Source organism: Nicotiana attenuata, unplaced genomic scaffold (assembly GCF_001879085.1).
Source record: "Nicotiana attenuata strain UT unplaced genomic scaffold, NIATTr2, whole genome shotgun sequence".
NCBI classification, from domain to species: Eukaryota; Viridiplantae; Streptophyta; class Magnoliopsida; order Solanales; family Solanaceae; genus Nicotiana; species Nicotiana attenuata.
The window spans coordinates 278633-299611 of NW_017671192.1; the positions used below are offsets into that span (position 1 = coordinate 278633).

General features: G+C 35.9%; 3 protein-coding genes across 4 annotated transcripts; 2 read left to right on the top strand and 1 right to left on the bottom strand.

Annotated features, from left to right (window-relative positions):
* The first annotated feature begins 2271 nt into the window (after positions 1–2271).
* On the top strand, positions 2272–5212 carry LOC109206580. The gene is made up of 2 exons (XM_019369415.1): positions 2272–2883; positions 4543–5212. The coding sequence occupies exons 1-2, from the start codon at positions 2392–2394 to the stop codon at positions 5179–5181; spliced, it is 1131 nt and encodes a 376-aa protein (XP_019224960.1). The 5' UTR covers positions 2272–2391; the 3' UTR covers positions 5182–5212.
* Positions 5213–6331: 1119 nt separating this feature from the next.
* LOC109206579 (vacuolar-processing enzyme-like) lies at positions 6332–12819 on the top strand. Its single transcript, XM_019369413.1, has 9 exons — positions 6332–6560; positions 7760–7924; positions 7999–8155; positions 9187–9272; positions 9370–9569; positions 9999–10047; positions 10288–10497; positions 12010–12216; positions 12385–12819. The coding sequence occupies exons 1-9, from the start codon at positions 6372–6374 to the stop codon at positions 12565–12567; spliced, it is 1446 nt and encodes a 481-aa protein (XP_019224958.1). The 5' UTR covers positions 6332–6371; the 3' UTR covers positions 12568–12819.
* A 401-nt stretch (positions 12820–13220) lies between these two features.
* LOC109206581 lies at positions 13221–20560 on the bottom strand. 2 transcript variants are annotated; one of them, XM_019369416.1, is made up of 3 exons: positions 20149–20555; positions 16516–16677; positions 13221–13913 (listed from the first exon to the last, which is right to left on the bottom strand). In XM_019369416.1, exons 1-3 carry the CDS (start codon positions 20476–20478, stop codon positions 13557–13559), a joined length of 849 nt encoding a protein of 282 aa, XP_019224961.1. In that variant the 5' UTR covers positions 20479–20555; the 3' UTR covers positions 13221–13556. The 2 variants fall into 2 exon arrangements, with proteins under 2 accessions (XP_019224961.1, XP_019224962.1); XM_019369417.1 differs by lacking the exon at positions 16516–16677 and having other exon boundaries at positions 20149–20560.
* Positions 20561–20979: the final 419 nt, after the last annotated feature.

Genomic DNA, 20979 nt, shown 5'->3' on the forward strand with positions numbered 1-20979 from the left:
CTTAAATGCATTATAACTTATTAGTTCCTTCTGTATAAAGTATCTTTTAATTCAAGTGTTTGTGTCTCGAAAAAACACTATGAATGTCTTTTAGAAGATATTTCATGAAAGAGAAAATGAACTTTTCTGAGTATAAACAATATTTATACTGAATTCCCAGGTAGTCCTGAACTTAGAGTTCCAAGTTCAAAAAATAAGGACATGTAGTCCTGAACTTAGAGTTACAAGTTCAAAAGTTAAGGACATGTAGTCCTGAACTTAGAGTTACAAGCTCAAAAACTAAGCACAACTAGTCCTTAACTTAGACTTACAAGCTTATAAATTAAGGACAGCTAGTCCTGAACTTACAGTAACAAGCTCATAAGTTAAGGACACTTGGTCCTTAACTTAGAGTTGGAAGTTTAAAAATTAAGGACACTTGGTCCTTAACTTAGAGTTACAAGCACAGAAATTAAGGATATGTAGTCCTTAACTTAGAGTTACAAGCACAGAAATTAAGGACAGGTGGTCCTGAAATTCGAGTTCCAAGTTCAAAAGTTAAGGACATGTAGTCCTGAACTTAGAGTTACAAGTTCAAAAGTTAAGGACAGGTAGTCCTAAACTTAGAGTTACAAGTTCAAAAACTAAGGACAAGTAGTCCTTAACTTAGACTTACAAGCTCATAAATTAAGGACAGCTAGTCCTCAACTTACATTAACAAGCTCATAAGTTAAGGACACTTGGTCCTGAACTTAGAGTTGGAAGTTCAAAAATTAAGGACACTTGGTCCTTAACTTAGAGTTACAAGCACAGAAATTAAGGACAAGTAGTCCTTAACTTAGAGTTACAAGCACAGAAATTAAGGACAGGTGGTCTTGAACTTCGAGTTCCAAGTTCAAAAGTTAAGGACATGTAGTCCTGAACTTAGAGTTCCAAGTTCAAAAGTTAAGGACAGGTAGTCCTAAACTTAGAGTTACAAGTTCAAAAACTAAGGACAAGTAGTCCTAAACTTAGAGTTACAAGTTCAAAAACTAAGGACAAGTAGTCCTTAATATTTACACAGCATTCATGAAGTTAAGGACACCATGTCCTTAATATTTTACACAGAATTCATGAAGTTAAGGACACCATCTCCTTAATATATACACAGCATTCATGAAGTTAATGACACCATGTCCTTAATATTTACACAACACCCATATCTAACACAAGGGTATTTTCGTCCGGGCAGGTAAAAGATTATTAAGCACTGATTAAAAAGTAAATACATCCTAAACCGTGGATAAAGAGTAAAGACATCTTTAAATAGTGGCTAACCGTGCACTTCTCCCTCAATTATATTAGCCCGTAATATTTATTTGAACAAATATGTTTAACGTATAGTCCAAATTATTTTATTGAATTTAATTTCAATAAAATTTATATGCCTACGGTGACAAAATACCCTTATGGTCTTCTAAAACTACTAATTATTTTCTACCAAACTCTCTGAGTTACTATTGTATTGCAGTCTCTGTGCATATTGCATAATACATGCATTATAGTTCTTACCTATGCATAGATTAATCTAGGAGTATTTGTAGCAAACGACCAATTTTTGAGGCGACCTAGCTAAAAACCTATTCAACAGTCGAATTCACCATTTAATTTCCAAAAATTCAGATAATTACATTGAGAATTTTCAAGAACTATGTTCCTCAAAAAATTGTCCAAGAGTTTTGGCAGAAGAAAGTTTAAAAATTGGTTACTATTATAAAGATTTTAATGTAACAAGAAAGCTTTTTCTTTGATGGTTTATTGCAAGACTTTTTTGAGCGGAAGATTGCAAATTAATCTAATTTAACATTTCGTTTTCGACGACTACTCTTTTTACCGCTATGCTAACTTCAGGTTCTTGAAACGGTAATTCAGCAATTACGGTGGTAAATTGAAGTTTGTCAACCTGGTTTTGCTGTAAATTATATTACTGTTTATAGAATCTTGATTTTGTTCTTATGTGGGAAAATTCTTAATGCAGTGGCGGAGCTAAAAAATCCAAATAAGGGGACTCAAAAGGTACAAGAATGTTATATATGTAAAGACAAAAAAATGTTTTTGCCCTATTAACACTTTATGATTTTCAACAAAGGGGATTTAATTTAACCTCAACCTAGCTGCTTTTATGGAAAATGGGTATTATGGAATCTTTATTCTTGACAACAGGATCCTCAAAAAGGAAATATCTCATGCTAGATTGCTGCAATCTTATTAGAATCTTCATGTTACATGGTTAGTGATTGATTATATTCGGGCGGCCTACTTTATTACTTAACCATGGTAAATTTAACATAGTTTAGTGTAAACACTATAAGTATATGCCTTTTTTATATAGCTCTCTAACCATAACAATAGGTGCAATTGAGATTTGGTCCTATGGAGGAGACTAAAGATCCTTTAGTTGTAGGTAGGGTAAACCAAGCTAGGATTTTGCCACAATGGCTGCTGCAGTTACTTATGTTGTTCTTGTTTTTGTGTTTCACTTTTCCTCTGGCTAGTATTTATATGATCAAGCATTTTGGATTTCAAAGCTTAGTAAATCCTAGTTTGCAGCCTTGTAAAAACGAAGAATCTATTAACTTGGAGCCTTGGATTAAGCCTCCATCAAAAATGTTACATACCATGAGTGATAAAGAGTTGTTCAGGAGGGCTTCTTTGGCGTCGCGAATAAAGGAGTATCCATTTAAGAGGGTTCCTAAGATTGCATTCATGTTCTTGACCAAAGGGCAATTGCCATTTGCGCCTCTCTGGGAGAGATTTTTTAAGGGACAAGAGAGACTTTATTCGATTTATATTCATTCGTTGCCACCATTTCGAGCTGATTATCCACCCTCTTCAGTTTTCTACAAGAGGCAGATTCCAAGTCAGGTATGTTGATGATGCAGATTTTGTGCTGATTCTGTATATGTTGCTTATCTAATTCTATACCTTTGTACATTTTCTCATTGTCTCGTTGTTTTGAGCCTTATATGTGGACAGGAAGAGTCGTCGAGTTAAATAAAAAAAATTTAATCTTTTAATTTTCACTTTAAAAAACAGGCCAGATCTTTTATAAAGAGACTAATCTAACTGATCAAAAAAGGGAATGTGTCAAAGCATGAAGAGACCGGATCTAGTCATGTATCCGTAATGACTAGAAATCAATTAATTTGCCTTTTTTTTTGTGTGAATGCTGGAAATGCATCTCCTTTATGTCTGGAAACTCAGTTTGTAAAACATCAACATTTTCCTAATCAAAGTTTAATGTTGGACTAACCTGTTAAGAGGACCTTTTTTTAATCTAGGACTGCTCTATGCGTTATGAAAAACTCTAGGACTATGATGATTGACCCTCCCTCTGATTTGCGTACTACCAGAGAGATATATCAAATCTGTTCTTGTTGTGTCCAAAAGTTAGAAGTGTTTTTATATGAAGTTGGTGTTATTCGATCGAACATTTTTAGATAGCTGCAGGTAGTTTGTACATCTCCATGAACGGGATGAATTTGTGAAGGTTGTGTTAGGTGTTTGCCATAATTTTCTTACCATATTTGGTTTTCCTATCTCTTGAAGGAAAAGGGCAATATAATTACCTTAACTGGGTTTTCCTTTTTGTAAAAAAAAATTATAAATCTCCAATATTTGGCTAGTCCTTTTTCTTGTAGGAAAAGGTTTGGACTTCGGATCCTTCCTTCACATTCAGTAGCATCCACAATGTAGCCATAGGGGACTTGAGAGTCGTGTCTAGGGGGAGAACTTTACGGGACAAGTGTTAGTGTGTCACTTGTGTTTGCCTCTTCGTGAGGTTGTTCTCTCGATATTTTGTACTCTCTTTTTTATTATAGTGGATTGCTCATCTCCGTCGTGGACGTATGTCAGTTGACCGAACCACGTTAAATGTTTGTGTCTCTTTTGGTAGATTTCTCCTTTGTTGTGTGATTTATCGTCGTTCAAGGTTTGCTTTGCTAGCTTCCGCATAACACCTGACTTTTTTTCGGTCCTAACAGGTTGATCATGAGTTAAGAGATGAGGACTAATCATATAGCTTTTGTGGGTTGAAATAAGTGAGAAAGCATGCACAACTGGTTCTAATTAAGCATGTACTGATACTAAAATCCGCTATAATACAATTAGTTCTGCTAAATCCTTTTTGTTATTTGCTCACTGCCGAGCATTTCATTCTGGTGCAATAATTCTATACCTAGGCATGGAAGTGGACAGGATGCCAACAGGAGAAGGAGCCCAAAAGAAAGATGTCAAACTGTGTAAAAGGTTACATCGAATGTGATATTGCACGAATATGCAAAGATAGTGCATGATGTGCTATTCAATATATGGTTAGGATATGTTACACTAATCAGCTCAAAAAAGAGAATAGAGTTAAAAAATGTGAACATCATTTGATGATTATGGTGTTAGAATTGCCTGATATTCTTCTTTCTTTTCCTTCTATCCTCTTACGCTGCATCTGTGATGATGGCTTCCACATTTTCATATTTTGTTGTTCTTGTCACTGATATCTGCATAAATAACATGTTTGTTCTGAAGGTGGCAGAATGGGGGGAAATAAGTATCACTGATGCTGAGAGAAGACTTCTCGCGAATGCATTACTTGATATCTCCAATGAGTGGTTTGTTCTGCTTTCTGAGTCATGCATACCTTTCTACAATTTCACTGTCATTTACAACTATATAGTGAGATCGAACTATAGCTTTGTTAATGCATTTGATGATCCCGGACCACATGGAAGAGGTCGATATAACAACAATATGGAACCTGAGGTTAACATTACACAATGGCGCAAAGGGTCACAATGGTTTGAAGTTAATAGAAAGCTTGCTCTTTACATAGTTGAAGACACAAAATTCTATCCCAAGTTCGCGAAGTTCTGCAAGCCAGCATGTTATGCTGATGAGCATTACTTCGCGACCATGTTGACAATTCAAGCACCTAATCTCTTGGCGAATAGAAGTATAACGTGGGTCGATTGGTCAAGGGGCGGCGCTCATCCTGTTATGTTTGGAAAAACAGATATTACAGAAGGCCTTATGAAGAGAATGCTGGAAGGAGATATATGTTCTTACAATGACAGAAATACATCAATGTGTTTTCTTTTTGCTAGGAAATTTGCTCCCAGTGCTTTGGAACCTCTACTTCTGCTTGCCCCAAAATATTTAGGCTTCTGATCCACAGAAATTTCATTAGGATATTTTTCAATTGTTTCAACTTCAGCAACAATGAAATATTATTTACAAATCAATGTTTGTTTTATAATTATGTCCATTTATTCCAACTTCAACTCAAAATAATGAATTTGAAGTTGAAAACTAGCGAGTTTGATGAGTATTTCAAGTGAAAATATAGTTTTCAATCACAAAAACTTCGGATTCTTTTTTTTCAAGTGAAATTTATATCTAAACATAATTACTATTTGCAAATGCCTTTTCAACTTTAACTTTAAATACTCGTTTATCAACTTCAACTTGGCACCATTTTTCATTTTGGCATTCTATCTCTACCTTGTTCCATTTTGGCCCTCCAACTCTATTTCTTATGTTCCATTTTAACACAAAAGCGGAAACCAGTGCAAAAAATATAGAGTGTGTGTATACACAAATCTGAGGTGTAAATTAAATGTTGCCACTTGGTTTTTTTATCCATATCAAACGGGTCAATTCTAAAATACCTGAACCCGACCATATTTTTGAGTTTATTTCATCTAAACAGGCCAGGTATGAAATCGGTAGATGGAAGCTTTGGAACTAAGAGAATGAAGAAGGGGCACCAGTGGATGAAAAAATACGATCGTATTCAGGTATTTTAGTATTGACCCGTTTGGAATGGATGAAAAAATTAGGTGGTAATATTTAATTGGATATTTATTACACCTCAGATTTGTGTATACACACGCGCTAAAATTTTTGTACTGGTTTCAGCTTTTGTGTTAAAGCGGAACATAAGAAATAGAGTTGGAGGGCCAAAATGAAACATATAAAATAGAGTTGGAGGGCCAAAATGGAACAAGGTAGAAATAGAATGCCAAAATAAAAAATGGTGCCAAGTTGAATGGGTTGCATATGTATTTGGCCTAAGAAAAAACTAAAATAGGAAAATGCAAAAGGTGGTCTGTCTCTACTGACAAAACTTACTTGTCCTTCACCAACTCTCTGGCTTTTAAATATTTGTCAGAGGACCCACCAAAAAGACATGATGATTATAATAAGAAAGCACGAAAGTTTCTTTCAATCAATCTCAGCCGTCCACGTCAAATCCACTGTATATTCTAATTGAAGCGAACTGTGGATATTATCTGTAATTATTACTTGCTATAAATAGCAGAACCTTTAGGCTTTCCCTTTTTAATTACCAATTGATAATGATTTCGTACGTTGCCGGAATTTTCTTCCTCGTCGGACTCTCCGTCGTCGCCACCGCCGACGGGCGTAATGTTTTGAAACTTCCGTCGGAAGCTTCCAGATTCTTCGATGAAGCCGATGACTCTGTTGGAACCAGATGGGCCGTCCTTCTTGCCGGATCAAATGGTTATTGGAATTATAGACATCAGGTTATTGTTATGACTATTTGGCCTTTAGAAAATGCTTTTTATTTTCCTTTGAAATTTTTTACTTTTCTGATGTGCACGAGTTTGTTTTCCTTCTGATCTATTTTATTTTGTTGTTTATAATATCTGGATTTGGGTAGTACACTTTTTTTTTTTCTGAAATAATATGTACATAGATGGTTTGCTTATTTTGGTGAATATACGGAGGAAAATTTTCAGTAAATCTATGTTGATATTTTTATTTAACTTTTGTTTGGTTGAATGAGCTAGCGAGCTAGAAACGTGTACTCTGATGCTTTTTCATATAGGATTTAAGTTATACTATTACACTGTAACAGTGTAATGAACTTTTTACACTATCTGTGAATTTTAACCTGTGATAGTTGGTTTATTACCATTTTTACCAGGTCCTCTGTTAATGTTTGTCATAAATTTATCTGTAATTACCTTATAAAGCGAACTGATTGTATAAATATTTTGTTCACAAGCTCTAGGTTTTTCATTGGATGTGAATTAGGCAGAGCTGGGGAACCTAGTAAAAGGTTATACTAAAATTGTTAAAATTTGGACTTTGGTTACACTCCACTTGTTAAAATCAAAAGTTATGAAATGTGAGAATTATTTTGATGCAGTGTAATACTTTGAAAAGCTGAACTTCATGATTACTAATCTAGATTAGTATGCCCATGGGACAGGTCATTACTATTGACTACCACAAGAGAGAAATTTCGTCAGTTGATTTTCTTCTTTTTGTCTCGTTCTCGAGCACTTTGTATGAGCGACCGCTTTCATATGAATGTTGTCATGCCCACTGAAGAAATTTAGAGAGCTGGACTTCAGTCAGATTATGGTGTATAGATAATTTGATAGTTTGAATGTGATCCTTTTCTTATTTTAAGTCCTCATTCGTCGGTGGTACAATTGACAAACGAAGCCTTTTTGTTGCACTGCAGTTTTACCAGAAATACGTTTGGTAGCTTGTAAAGCCTGTGAAACTCATCCCATCAAGACAACTTTAGGGGAAAAAATCAGTTTGTAAAGAGTCTTGCTAATACAGCATTTTCCTTCTTTTTTGATCAATCAGATTTGGGACTGTAGGGAATGGAATAAACCTGCTCCTAACTGTAACAATGCGGAGTGTCTTCATAGTTTCTTTTCATGTGTTTACTATTAAGCCTTGTCAACCTTGACGTTCATATCAGGCTGATGTATGCCACGCGTATCAGCTGTTGAGAAAAGGTGGTCTCAAAGATGAGAATATTATCGTGTTCATGTATGATGACATTGCTTATAATGAAGAGAACCCAAGACAAGGAGTTATCATTAATAATCCTACTGGCGAGGATGTCTACAAAGGAGTCCCTAAGGTAGTTGTTTTTCTGTCATGTTTTAGTATATACCTAAATCATACTCTTGTCTCATGTGCTATTCCTTGAGGCAGGATTATACTGGAGATGATGTTAATGTGGACAACTTTTTGGCTGTTCTCCTTGGTAACAAAACTGCTCTTACTGGAGGTAGTGGAAAGGTGGTGGATAGTGGTCCGAATGATCATATTTTCGTATTCTATAGTGATCATGGTGGCCCTGGGGTGCTTGGTAAGTAGCTTATTTATCTCTCATTGGGCTTTTGCTTTGCTTTCTATATCTCGCATTTTTATATTTGATCACCTTATTTCAAGGCTTGCATCTAAGCCTTCAATTCAAGACCTTTCTGTCTATTGAATATGAATGATCATTGCCTCACTGCTTTCTACTGTTTGACAAGCAGATGATGTCTATTATAGTTAGGAAGGACAATAATCTTTGTTTAATGTTGTCTCTGGTTCTTATATGTTGAATCTGCTTTGAGTTCAGTTTGCCGATTGATTACCAATAAACTTGTGGTAATCGTCCCCTAGTGCAACCTCTCCCTAACTAAAAGAATCAGGCAAAGCATCTCTGAGAAAACCAATAGAACGACTGTATACTCTTGGTTCCAGTTTCACAAACTTCACCTTTCCACTTCCATCCTAATTGGCAAATACATCTCTGATTTTTGTAATACATACATCTATAGCGGATGAAATCACCAGTACAAAGCTTAAACATAATCTCTATCTAACTTGTCTCTTTGTAGTGTCTGTTCATGAACCACCTTCACTTTCAGTCGTCAAGCTATGAAGTGAGCACCTTTGTCTGTAGTTCCATTATTTGTGTGGATCAATAAGAAATGGTATCTTATTGGACATGATTTTTAACAGATATAAGGCATTAGGTAGAGTGTCCCGTTTGTTCATGCTTACTGTCTTCTTTTCTTTTTTTTTAATAATCGTGGTATCCGGGTCAGCTTGCGCGCACCTCGACTAATTCCATGGATACCTTTCACCTCCCACCAGCAACAAGTGCCACGTAATTCTATCCACCAAGGCTTGGACATATGGAAGAAATCACCTAGTGTTTTTGTCTCCACTAGTATTCGAACTTGAGACCTCATGGTTCTCACCCACTTCCTTGACCACTAGGCCACACTCTTGGGTGTTGTTGCATGCTTTCTGTCAGTCACTTATTTTGTCATAAATTTGTTTTATTGAATTATGGGTTGGATACACTATAATCACTTTTCACATGTCTGCTATACTGTATACTAGGGATGCCTACCAATCCTTATCTCTATGCAAGTGATCTGATTGACGTGTTGAAAAAGAAGCATGCCTCTGGGACATATAAAAGCTTGGTGAGCTGCGATATTCAATGCAATTATTTATATTTGTGAAGTCCCTTTCTCATTTTTCCTTTATTTTTGATTTTCTTCTTCTGTTTACTATTACCAGGTAATGTACATTGAAGCTTGTGAGTCCGGAAGTATCTTTGAGGGTCTTCTTCCTAAAGGTCTAAATATTTATGCCACAACAGCATCAAATGCTGTAGAGAGCAGCTGGGGCACCTATTGTCCTGGGGACTATCCTAGTCTTCCTCCTGGATATGAGACCTGCCTGGGTGACTTGTATGCTGTTTCCTGGATGGAGGACAGGTATATGCAGCTTTCTGAACTTTGACAACCATTACTGTAATTACCAATGTCAAGAGCTGGATATGTTGAGTTTTAGTTGTTCTATGCTTTAATGACTATGAGGGTGGTGCTTGTCCTTTTTCTCCTGGCATTGTCTTAAATTCTTGAGATGTCTTGATTTGTTATTTCCTCAAGTCTTAGATGTTGAACTATTCTTATATCCCAATGTGCCAACAGCTAACTAAATTACGTGCATGTGAGTCGTGACTTGCCAATGCAAGGAGGGACTTGTTATATGAGGACTTCTGTTTCCGTTACTTGTCTTTTCAAATTTGGATTTTACATTATGCTCTGGATTTTAAGTTTAAAGAGTTACGATTCTGCTTATGAATGATCTTATTAGCCCAACACTTAGCTGCTGACTCATTTTGTATATCTATTTCTGAGCAGTGAAATGCACAATTTGCGGACTGAAAATTTGAGGCAGCAGTATCACCTGGTAAGTTCTTGTGAACATTGACAATTAGGTCATCTAGCTGATGTTCTAGTTTAGAAAGTAAAAATAATAACAATATAAGGAATTTAGGATGCTGAAGCAGATGTTTTACAGTTATTAAAAGTGAGAAGAAGAAAGGGGTTTCGCGACTAACTATCAGATGACGTAGTTTCTCTTATGCTTTATTATGATGCCATTTAAATTATTTTGTGTAGTTATGTCTCTATTGCTGGTTTTTTGAAGGTCAAACAGAGAACTGCTAATGGAAATTCTGCTTATGGTTCCCATGTCTTGCAATTTGGTGATCTACAACTGAGTATGGATTCTCTGTTCGTGTATATGGGTACAAATCCTGCAAATGATAACTACACCTATGTAGATGATAATTCCTTGTGGGCATCATCAAAGGCTGTCAACCAGCGTGATGCAGATCTTTTGCATTTCTGGGACAAGGTATGCTCCGACAGTTTTCGTGTTTTTTGGTAGAACTTAGAGATTCCTGAGTTTGAGGAAAATAAGTTTGCATTACACATAAGAAGCAAAGATATCAAATAGCTATAAACCAGCTGGAAATAAAGCGTTTGAGTCTTGAAGCACATTAGCGAACACTATCTCCTCTTAAAAGAGTATCTTCGCTCCATGGCGACACCCCGTGTACCTTGTTATATAACCAGATTAAGGTGGTTTAGTTGCTTTCGAAAAGAGTCTAGCCTATTTATATGACATTCTCCATTTTGCAATATCCCAAATTGTTTGAACGCAATTTCACTAGTGACATATTCTATACAACTTTCACTCCTTTCAAGAGTTCAAATTCATTTAAATTCTAAATTTAAACTTCAATGCTACTTTTCTCCTCATGAAAAAAAACTTTGATCCTACTTTTTCTCCACTAAACTATTTTTTCATTCATTATCTTAATATTAATGTTTGATCCCATGCTTTCTATCTAATTTTTCAATTATTAATTTAATAAGTTCTTCCACTGCCACTTATATAGCACATGTCAATTTAACATCTTAAACTCGTGATTAGTCAAACATTGTAAAAAAGGATCAAAGGAGCATTGTTATTTTTTATAAATGATTTAAAAAATTCAATAGTCTTTGATTTCTCAGGTTCGAAGTCCAGCTAAGGCCGAAAAACAGTAGGTGATGTCTTCCCATCTTCCTAAGCCTTAGTGGGCAGAGTAAACTGGTACCTGTGCTGGTATGAGGTAGTGGGTTTCCACTTTCCAGTAGAATAGTCAAGATGCGTACAAGCTGGCCCAGTCGCCCTGAGACCACCTTCACAATAAAAAGATAGTCTTTGACTTCCCTTGGGCAGTCTGCCCAATTATTTGGCTCTTGTCCTAAGTCTAATCCGGTCTGCCCAATTATTTAGCTCTTGGCCTAGTCTAATCCGGGAAATCTATTGATGGTGTACCAAGGTGGTGCTAAGCTGCAATGAGATAATATTTTGACAAGGCACAGCTTAGGCATTTGAAAATAAACCTGGTTGCTTTATAGAATTCTAGAGCCAAATGAGAGGATATGCGACACTATTCTGCTGTTTAAATATTATAGAAGCATTTCCTTATTGGGGCTCACATTTCTGAGATTAAGTTGCTGAAAGATTCCTTTTTGTCTTTTAATTGATGGAAACTGAAAGATTCCTTTTTGTCTTTTAATTGATGGAAACTGAAAGATTCCTTCTATTGACATTGAGGATAGACTGATTGGTTTGGAGATACAAGTAGTATTACATGATCGAGATGCAGTTTAGAGTAAGATTTTAGTCAAAGAAACAGATTTAATTCTTGGGGTTTATGTGTTTTTCAATTAATTTGCTGCATTACCGAAAGTTGGTGCCTAATTTGGCTGCTTATGATATCCATCCATGCTGAGCTGACTGCTGAGTAGCCTTTGTGCCTTGATGTGAAATGCTTTATTGCTGATTTTATGTTTTTCCCTCCAATTCTGGCAGTTCCGCAAGGCTCCTGAAGGCTCTGCTCGGAAAGTTGAAGCTCAGAAACAATTCACTGAAGCTATGTCACACAGAATGCACCTGGACAACAGCATGGCTCTTGTTGGTAAGCTTCTGTTTGGAATTCAAAAAGGTCCTGAGGTGCTGAAGCGTGTTCAACCTGTAGGTCAACCTCTTGTTGATGACTGGACCTGCCTGAAATCCTTTGTAAGTACAAAAGCTGCAATATCATAGAGTTGCTTAATTTCTTGAGATTTGGAACAAATAGGGAGGAAAAGCTTATTTCATCATCGTAGCTCGACTGTATGCATGGAACATAATAAATTTTTTGTTGCTTTATGCCTCCGAAATCAAACTAATTTATCCTATGTGCAGGTAAGAACATTTGAGACACACTGTGGATCGTTATCCCAATATGGAATGAAACACATGCGATCCATCGCCAATATCTGTAACGCTGGAATTAAGATGGAGCAGATGGTGGAGGCATCAGCTCAAGCTTGTCCCAGCGTCCCGTCCAATACTTGGAGTTCCCTCCACAGGGGTTTTAGTGCATAAACGCCATGGAATTTGCAGTCTCACACTTTGATGCTGGTATTAGTGATGCTATTCTTATCAGTATCAATATTCATGTCCTGTTTGTAAATAGTGATTTGATGTTGGTATTAGTGAAGCTTAACGTTATTGGTATCAAGATTCATGTCCTGTTTGTAATTGTTGCTCTGTTGGCATAATGGCTTCTCTGTAAATACAGATTAAAAGGGCACGTATATTGTCGGGAATATATTGAGAGCACATTTCTCATCGTAAGTAAATGGTTGTCCTTCATTATATAGGATTTTGGTTCTTTTCTAAGAATAAATTAAGAGTCGGACCCAGTTTAGAATCGAACTTTTAATGACAGAGGGAGAAAGAGGGTATGCAGGCATCTCTCATAAGGGTGCTTTGCTCAAACGGATTTTTCTTAGGTCACTATTTATATCTGTCCCTCTTAGCCTGGTAGGCTAAATTTGTCGGTGAAAATTGTAATTTACCAATCAATTTTAAAGGTTAAATTAGCCACCTAATTGCAATGCATATGTGTGAGTTGTACTTATGTGTAATTCTCCCTTATAATGTCAAGGGAGAATAGACTTTTCATATGAAAGTTTTATAAAATCTGGTAAATTAGAGCATAAGAAAATGATTTTTGTGTAACAAACCCATAAGAGTTACCCCCGAAGTTTTATTCTTCGGCCTGAAGAACCAATTCTAAAGTAAAAGAAATAGAAAGGGCCATAGACCAGTGAAAATAACAGCACAATCAGATGATTTTGCCATGACCAAGAGAGGATAGAGCACATCAACCCTGATAAATTTATATTCTAGATTGGTTTAGACATAGCAACAAAAAGATTACTATACAGGAAGAAGAAGAGGTGGATGAAGGGGGGGGGGGGGGGTACATGGATCACCAGAGTACCCTGTCAAGATTAGTCCTCCACAGAACACTAGAACACAAAGGGCGAAAAACAGCACAACCAGGGAGAGTTGCTTCGATTTGTCTATCATTGGTTAGAGACAGCAGCATTTTCATCAGCTGGTGCTAAGTCAACCGTAACTGACTTCTTTGTAAGAGACTTGGGAATATCAAGGTCATCTTGCACGCAACGTTGCTGAGGGTGGCACAAGAGCGTACAAATATGACGGAAGAGGACGCGAGTAAGCCCCTGACCACTCTCAAATATGTAACCCTCATATTCACTGACGTGTTCGAGGGCCTCCACGAGGGCATCATACACCTTTTGAGGGCAATTGTCAGGTCCAGGCTTGTCATGAAGGTAAACTACGTCCAAAGTGAAGAGTTTTTGGGTAGCAGGCCATTGATGCTGTGGTGGTATAGATGACCTACAATATAGAAGTATCTGCATATAATAATGAGAAGAGAACATGTTAACACTTTCCAGTAACTAGTTGTATGGGATGAGAATTAAATTTGCAAAAAATGCATTAAATAATCATTCAGAAGAAAGCATTTAGTGGAATGGTTCAAACTTTGTAAATATCAGATAGACCAAAGAAAATGAGAATGACCATATGTCACAAAGGTAAACACCTCTTTAGATGCCACAAGACACAGAAAACGTAGATCCATGACCAACCAGAGAAAAACAAGATCTTGTAGGCGCTCTAACACGTATTCAAAATATTCGTAAAGCATTCATATCACAGGATTTTGAAGTAATTTCAGACATTCTGTTACTGAACTATGCAGTACTTCTATGTTTTGCTATAGTAACCGACATATTACTATCACATGTGGCGTGTTAGCAATTACCATAGACATGAAAGAACAGAAGAACCTGCACACACAACTCAACTGTACACTTAACACACAAGCACTAGCCATTGATCAAATTATCTAATGGAAATCACTTTTGGGTGACATTGTAGAAGTTAGGATTTCTTGTATCATTGTAGAAGTTAGGATTTATTGTATAAACCAGAACTTCTTAGCCTATAAAACTAATTGAAAGCCGAAGGAGGTGACAGCTGGTGATTATGCTGCTTCTATGCATATAGACACCTGAATCTACGTCAGCTGCATCCTTCATTTGCCTTGACAAACACTATATGTTATCCTTGTCAGATGGACCTCACACCCAACTAACATCAATCTGAACTGGTGTAATCTTACTCAACAAATTCATGTGATTTCAAGAAGTTTACCTTCCCTAGCTTTTCTGCATAATGTTCCTCATGATTAGCAACTACCTAAAACCCACTGTCAGATCTGAAAAGATTACTTTACTTCAAGTCTGGAGAGCTCTTAGTTCATAACACCCCTGTTTGCCTAAAGATAATAAACTCCTATTTAGTGGTATTATCACCTAACTTGCTCGGACTCGGGTGCGGGTATCCGATATGGGGACGGATCCGAGTATTGGATTCGGCAAAATCTAATTTTTAAAATTCGGGGGTGCGGATCCGGATATGGATACGGGTGCAGGGATTCGGCTAACAAAAAAATAGAGCTATAAAAATATTGTAAATTTTGAGAGTGATATTCTGTAAAGAACTTACATGAATACCGTAAAATTCAAACTTTCATTCTCCAAGATGGACATTATCCTTTCATTCTCCTAAATCTGTTTTATTTTTTATTTTGAGAAATCAAATCTCAATTTTTCTCCCAAATTTGGCGATGGACTCCTGTCAAAGTGTCCTGACCGAATCCGGGACGTATCCTAGGGGTGTGCATTCGAATCGGTTTATCGATAAATCGAATCGATTATTTGTTATCGAAATCGAAATCGAAAAAATCGAAACCTTATTGAAACGATAACGGTAAGCATATGTACAAATCGATAATCGATAAGTAATTATCGATAAGGGTCAAAATCGAATGCACACCCCTAGACTGTAGACACTTGTTAAATGAGTAATTACCTATTTGTGTAGATTAATATAACATACAGAATGTATATATATTCCGCTACTATTTTGAAAGCGGCTATACAATATTATTTTCCCTAATCTATACCCTTTCCTTTACCCTAAGTCCCTTACCCTATTATTTCCTCTACCACATTTAAGGAATGATCATATTTAAAGATCAAGGGAATGAAGTTCAAATTAATGGAAAACATAATTAGCCGTGATGATGTGTTTTGTTTTGTTTTGTTTTGTTTATACCGTTGGAGTGTTGGTGGCATACATTTGATCCCTTACTTTAGTTTTGTTCCATGTGCTTGTTGACACAATTTTTACATTATAAATGGTGTTCGTCTTATTTTAGCTTCTTTTTGTCCATATTAGTTAGGCGCGTTTATAGCGATATACTTTCCGTGGAATCCCGCAAATTTTCTTATTGGTGTAGTCGATAACCGAATCGATAAGCCCCCAAAATCGATAAATCGAAATCGAAAAAATCGAAACCTTATTGAAACGATAACGATAAGCATATGTACAAATCGATAATCGATAAGTAATTATCGATAAGGGTCAAAATCGAATTGATAAATCGAATGCACACCCCTAACGTATCCCACTCCTGTCCCCGTCTCGTATTGGGACGGGGACGGCACGAAAATCGAAGAGTCCGCGCAACTTAGATTATCACCCTATTTTGACCAATGTATTGTCTCTAAATTACAAGGATCCAACCATAATTCACTCCAACAGGTTGTTGACCACTACAAGGTAACCCTATACCATTACTTTTTCTTTTCTATACCATTACTTGATGCTTCAATACTATCAACTACATGATGAAGCAAAGCCATTTTTCTTGAATTGACTAAAAGCTAAGAAATAATTCTACAGAATAGAACACACTGGCTCATTACATCAGACCAAAAATGAGTAGCTGATTTACCAAGCGTGTCATTCATATGCAAAGTAGCCTCTATGAGTTTCTTGGCAAATCAAATGTGAACTTTCTCAATATCAAAAGTTAAGCAACAGATGTCCTAAAACAAATAAAATGAGAAGACAAACATTGGTGATTGCTAATCACATCCTTACCACCCTGAGTGTCCGATTTTGTGCACGTGACTTTTTGGCTTCATGAGCTGCCACCCGAAATAGTTGAGTAAGGTCTACATGGCCGCAAGGTGAATCTACTGCTGAGATACCCCGACATGCAGAAATTGCCGAGTCAATGTCACTAGTAAACTCTTTCCGAACCTTCACGAATAGAAAATTGAGAAGATGAATCCATTTCGATACTCTACAGCCACCTAACTTTCCCCACCAGTAAAATGGAACAGGAAGGAGATATGGAGATGAAAAGATAACTTAAGCAAAGCCATAAATGTTTTAATGAAATTTTACTACAACAAAAACATTAAAATATTGCAGAACAGGTATTTTGGCAGCCATCAGTAAAAACTAACATAATTCCGCAGTACTGTTAGAAAGTCATTCATCAAAATAATACATCACAATAGAAAAGGGGAAAAATGAGAAGAAAGTGCATCAAAGTTAAGGAGATATTCAAAAACCATTCAAACTCTAGTAGAAACTTCCTCATACTACAAGCAAGTATTCCTATCAATGACAGCAATTGCTTGCAGTGCATAAATTTGACAAGTTGTAAAACAACACAGAAAGAATGAGCACTGCATAGTTTTTAACCAAAACACTGATGTTAAAACTTATTCATATGTTTGTACAAACAACAACAACAAACCTAGTGCAATCCCACACGTGGGGTCTGGGGAGGGTAGTGTGTACGCAGATCTTAACCCTACCTTATGAAGGAAGAAAGGTTGTTTCTGATAGACCCTCGGCTCAAGAACGGTGAAAAGGACACACTAAACAGACATTAACAATGGCAAGGAAATAAGATAACAGAAACAAATAGCACAACATGTAATAGCAAAGAAAATAGGAATACGAAGCTATAAGAAAAAGGCGAAAACCACCGGCAATAATGCCACAACGTCTAATCAACAAGGACCTCGAAATAGGAGAATACAAGACTAGTACTAATACTACTAGTACGACTAGAAAAGACTCTCGACTACCTGTCAACCCACTCCTCGACCTCCACACCTCCCTATTGAGGGTCATGTCCTCGGTAAGCTGAAGTAGTACCATGTCCTCCCTAATCACCTCTCCCCAATACTTCCTAGGCCTCCCCCTACCTCTCCTCTGACCCGCTTTGTTCAACCTCTCGCATCTCCTCACGAGGGCATCGATGTCTTTCCTATTCACATGCCCGAACCATCTCAGCCTCGATTCCCGCACCTTGTCTTCCACAGGGGCTACACCCACCTTGTCCCTAATAACTTCATTCCTAATTCGGTCCTTCCTGGTATGCCCACACATCCATCTCAACATCATCTCAGCTACTTTCATCTTCTGGACATGAGATTTCTTGACTGGCCAACACTCGGCTCCATACAACATAGTCGGCCTAACTATCACTTTGTAGAACTTGCCCTTAAGTCTTGGTGGCACATTCCTATCACACAAAACACCATACGCTAGAATCCATTTCATCCACCCCGCTCCAACATGATGCTTATTCAATATGTTTGTATGAGAAATTAAAAAATAATGCCAACTCCTGACTAGTGAAAGTTTTACTTAATCATGTTGTTGTAACTGGCAATCTTCCATCAAATGCCACACAGAAGATACAAAAAACAAGCTTAGTAAAGTCCACCAATTGAACCAGAGTAAAAGCTAATATGATAACATGTATTAATTTTCCTTCTTATCCTCTTTTCTTTATCGGGATAGGTAAGCAAAATTTTATTAATCAGCAGCATTGTGATGGTCTTGCAACAGGAGTATTACAAAAACCTAGTAGTCTAGTCAGAGGCAGAGACACAAGCCAAACTACGGGTTCGATCGAACCCAATAACTTTTGCTCAAACAGTGTATTTGGTGTTTAGAATGCATTAAATATGTACAAATATTAAATTTAGCATCCATTCACTAACATTTGAAGTCGTCGCTCTAAAATTTAGAACCATAAGGTTGAAATTCTGGCTCCGCCTCTAAGTCTAGTCAGCAAGGCTACCAAGAAAGTCTATCAAGTATTAACATCATTGTATCATATACATTTTGCGTTTTACAACAACAAGACAAAGGAAATACTTAGTTCGGCTTGTGAATGTTCTCCTTGCTCTTTGATTGGAAATATTATAATTGCCTCATATTAAATCAGAACAAAGAAAAAGGCATGTCCAATTACTTTTATTTTTTTGAAAAAGAACAAGTATCACTATGGAAAGATAAAAAAAGGGCAGCCCGGTGCACTAAGCTCCCGCTATGCGCGGGGTCCTGGGAAGGGCCGGACCACAAGGGTCTGGCATTCTAATTTATTATGAGCATTACCTAAGTGAAAGTTCAACCAGCAATCTATTAGCACCATGAAATTATTACACCCTCCATCGGGTAAAAATTATTTACATCCCCCAAGTTTGTTTTAAAAATCAAACTCATCCTCCAACTTTGAACATTATCATTCTACTCCTCATATCAAAGGTGAAATCTTAAAATTCCTTTTTTACCCTCTATAATTTTAATCTCTTATTTTATTTTATTTTAATATAATGATTTTATTTTATTTTAATTTATGTTATCGACTTACCAATAGACAAATTAAAAAGAAAAAGTCTGAAACCAAAATAAGTGAGAAGTTTTAGTCAAACATAAGTTAATGATGTTCAATAGTGAAATAAATGAGAAAAATAAAATATTATAATAAATAATTTACTCGTATCAGTAATTTTACTAATAGCAATCAAAATTCAATCTATTTACAAAATTGAGAATAAAAGAGAGTGAAAATTTTATAAATTATACGATACAAGTAATAAAAAAATAATGGGCGTAAAATAGAGGTAAATTTATAACAAAATTTGCAAAAATTATCTATTTACACTTTACATAAAATTTAATAATAATTTAGAAAAAATCTAGTAATAACAATCAAAAATCAAAAATTTATATACACAAAGAATAATAAAAATAGTGGAACTTAAAATCACACACATACCGAACATTATATGCATTTTAATGTACATAATATTAAAATAATAATAATAATAACGATAATAAAGTAGCAATACATTTTGTAATAACTTCTTAATATAATTATTTTATTTATAATGTTAGTGAACATAGATTAAATTATATAATAAGATATAATATTTTTAACTTATGAATAAATACCTGCATTAAAAAATATCTAAATAATATAGAAAAGGTATTACATATACTGTCTAAGGGTAAAATAGACATTGCTTAGGATGAAAGGATGTGAATGATAATTGTTCAAAGTTGGAGGATGAGTTTAATTTTTAGAGTAACCTTGGGGGATGCAAATGATTTTCATCCCCTCCATCCAAATGTTGTTTGACCGGACACACAACTTTTATTAAAAAAGAAAGTTTTGAAACTTGTGATTAAAAAGCTTAAAAGGCAAAGACTTTGTCAGATCATTTATGTAATTATAAATGCTTCTCATTAAGCATAAAAAGATAAATTGAAAAAAATTTAAAGTTAAATTATTTTCAAATATAGAAATGCTTTAAGGCATAGAAAGGGAAGGAGTATTTTATTAAGGATAAAGTGAGAAATTTAAAATTAAATTAATTCTAAAATATAAGAAGTAAAGGAGTATTATTTTTGAGTACATACCCAAAAAGCGGATTTGCCAAGACCGGCAAAAGCGAAACGGTGATCTGGGTTAATGGTAAGCTTGGCGTTGATAAAGAGAAGGATGGCTTGCTTAATGGAGTCTAATCTGCTATATGGCCGCCCACCCGCAACCGAAACCTTCATATCTACGAGTGATTCGCTGTCTACATCTACACAGAATAGTATGTCTTCGTTTGCTAATCGACTTGGTTGTAGAGTGTAACCACTTGAGCCCTGTCCTTCTACGTCGCTCATCTCTTTCTCTCTCTGTCTCTCTATATTTTCTTCCGGCTTTTTCTTTTGGGGGATTTTGTGTTTTGCTTCTTCCATATCAACTTTACTAGTATTTCCCTAAAAAGTTAAGTTATATACTGATAGTCTTTAGACAATCAAGTTATATAAAGATGCAGAGAACATTCAGGTTATGTAAAGTTGTAAAAGAATGGGAAAATTTTATATTAAAAAACTCGGTCCCTACTTTCTAATTTTATAGCTCATATTTTAATTTAAAACCAACTAGCCCAAAAATAATAAGCTAAGATTCAATATCCTAACTCCAAACTCCAATAGGTTCTCGAAATTACTATTACCTCCGTTTCATATTAAATGAGGTACTTTCCTTTTTAGTCTGTTCCAAAACAAATGATACATTTCTAAATTTAGAAATAATTCAACTTTAAACTCACTCATTTTACCCTGAATGAGAAGTTTTTATAACCACACAAAGTCATGGCCCCACAAAGCTTTACCCATTAAGCTTTTAAGACCACAAATTTCAAAAGTCTTTCTTTTTTTCGTTAAATTCCGTGTCGAGTCAAACTACCTCATTTA

Bases quoted from the DNA above. Each gene is read 5' to 3' on its own strand.
- LOC109206580 (XM_019369415.1), top strand. From the start codon at position 2,392: ATGGAGGAGACTAAAGATCCTTTAGTTGTAGGTAGGGTAAACCAAGCT. The intron at 2,884-4,542 runs GTATGTTGATGA...TTTGTTCTGAAG, and splicing joins AGAGGCAGATTCCAAGTCAG to GTGGCAGAATGGGGGGAAAT.
- LOC109206579 (XM_019369413.1), top strand. From the start codon at position 6,372: ATGATTTCGTACGTTGCCGGAATTTTCTTCCTCGTCGGACTCTCCGTC. The intron at 6,561-7,759 runs GTTATTGTTATG...CGTTCATATCAG, and splicing joins ATTGGAATTATAGACATCAG to GCTGATGTATGCCACGCGTA. The intron at 9,273-9,369 runs GTGAGCTGCGAT...TACTATTACCAG, and splicing joins CTGGGACATATAAAAGCTTG to GTAATGTACATTGAAGCTTG.
- LOC109206581 (XM_019369416.1), bottom strand. From the start codon at position 20,478: ATGGAAGAAGCAAAACACAAAATCCCCCAAAAGAAAAAGCCGGAAGAA. The intron at 16,678-20,148 runs GTATGTACTCAA...CTATTCGTGAAG, and splicing joins TTGGCAAATCCGCTTTTTGG to GTTCGGAAAGAGTTTACTAG. The intron at 13,914-16,515 runs GTAAGGATGTGA...TATTATATGCAG, and splicing joins AAAATCGGACACTCAGGGTG to ATACTTCTATATTGTAGGTC.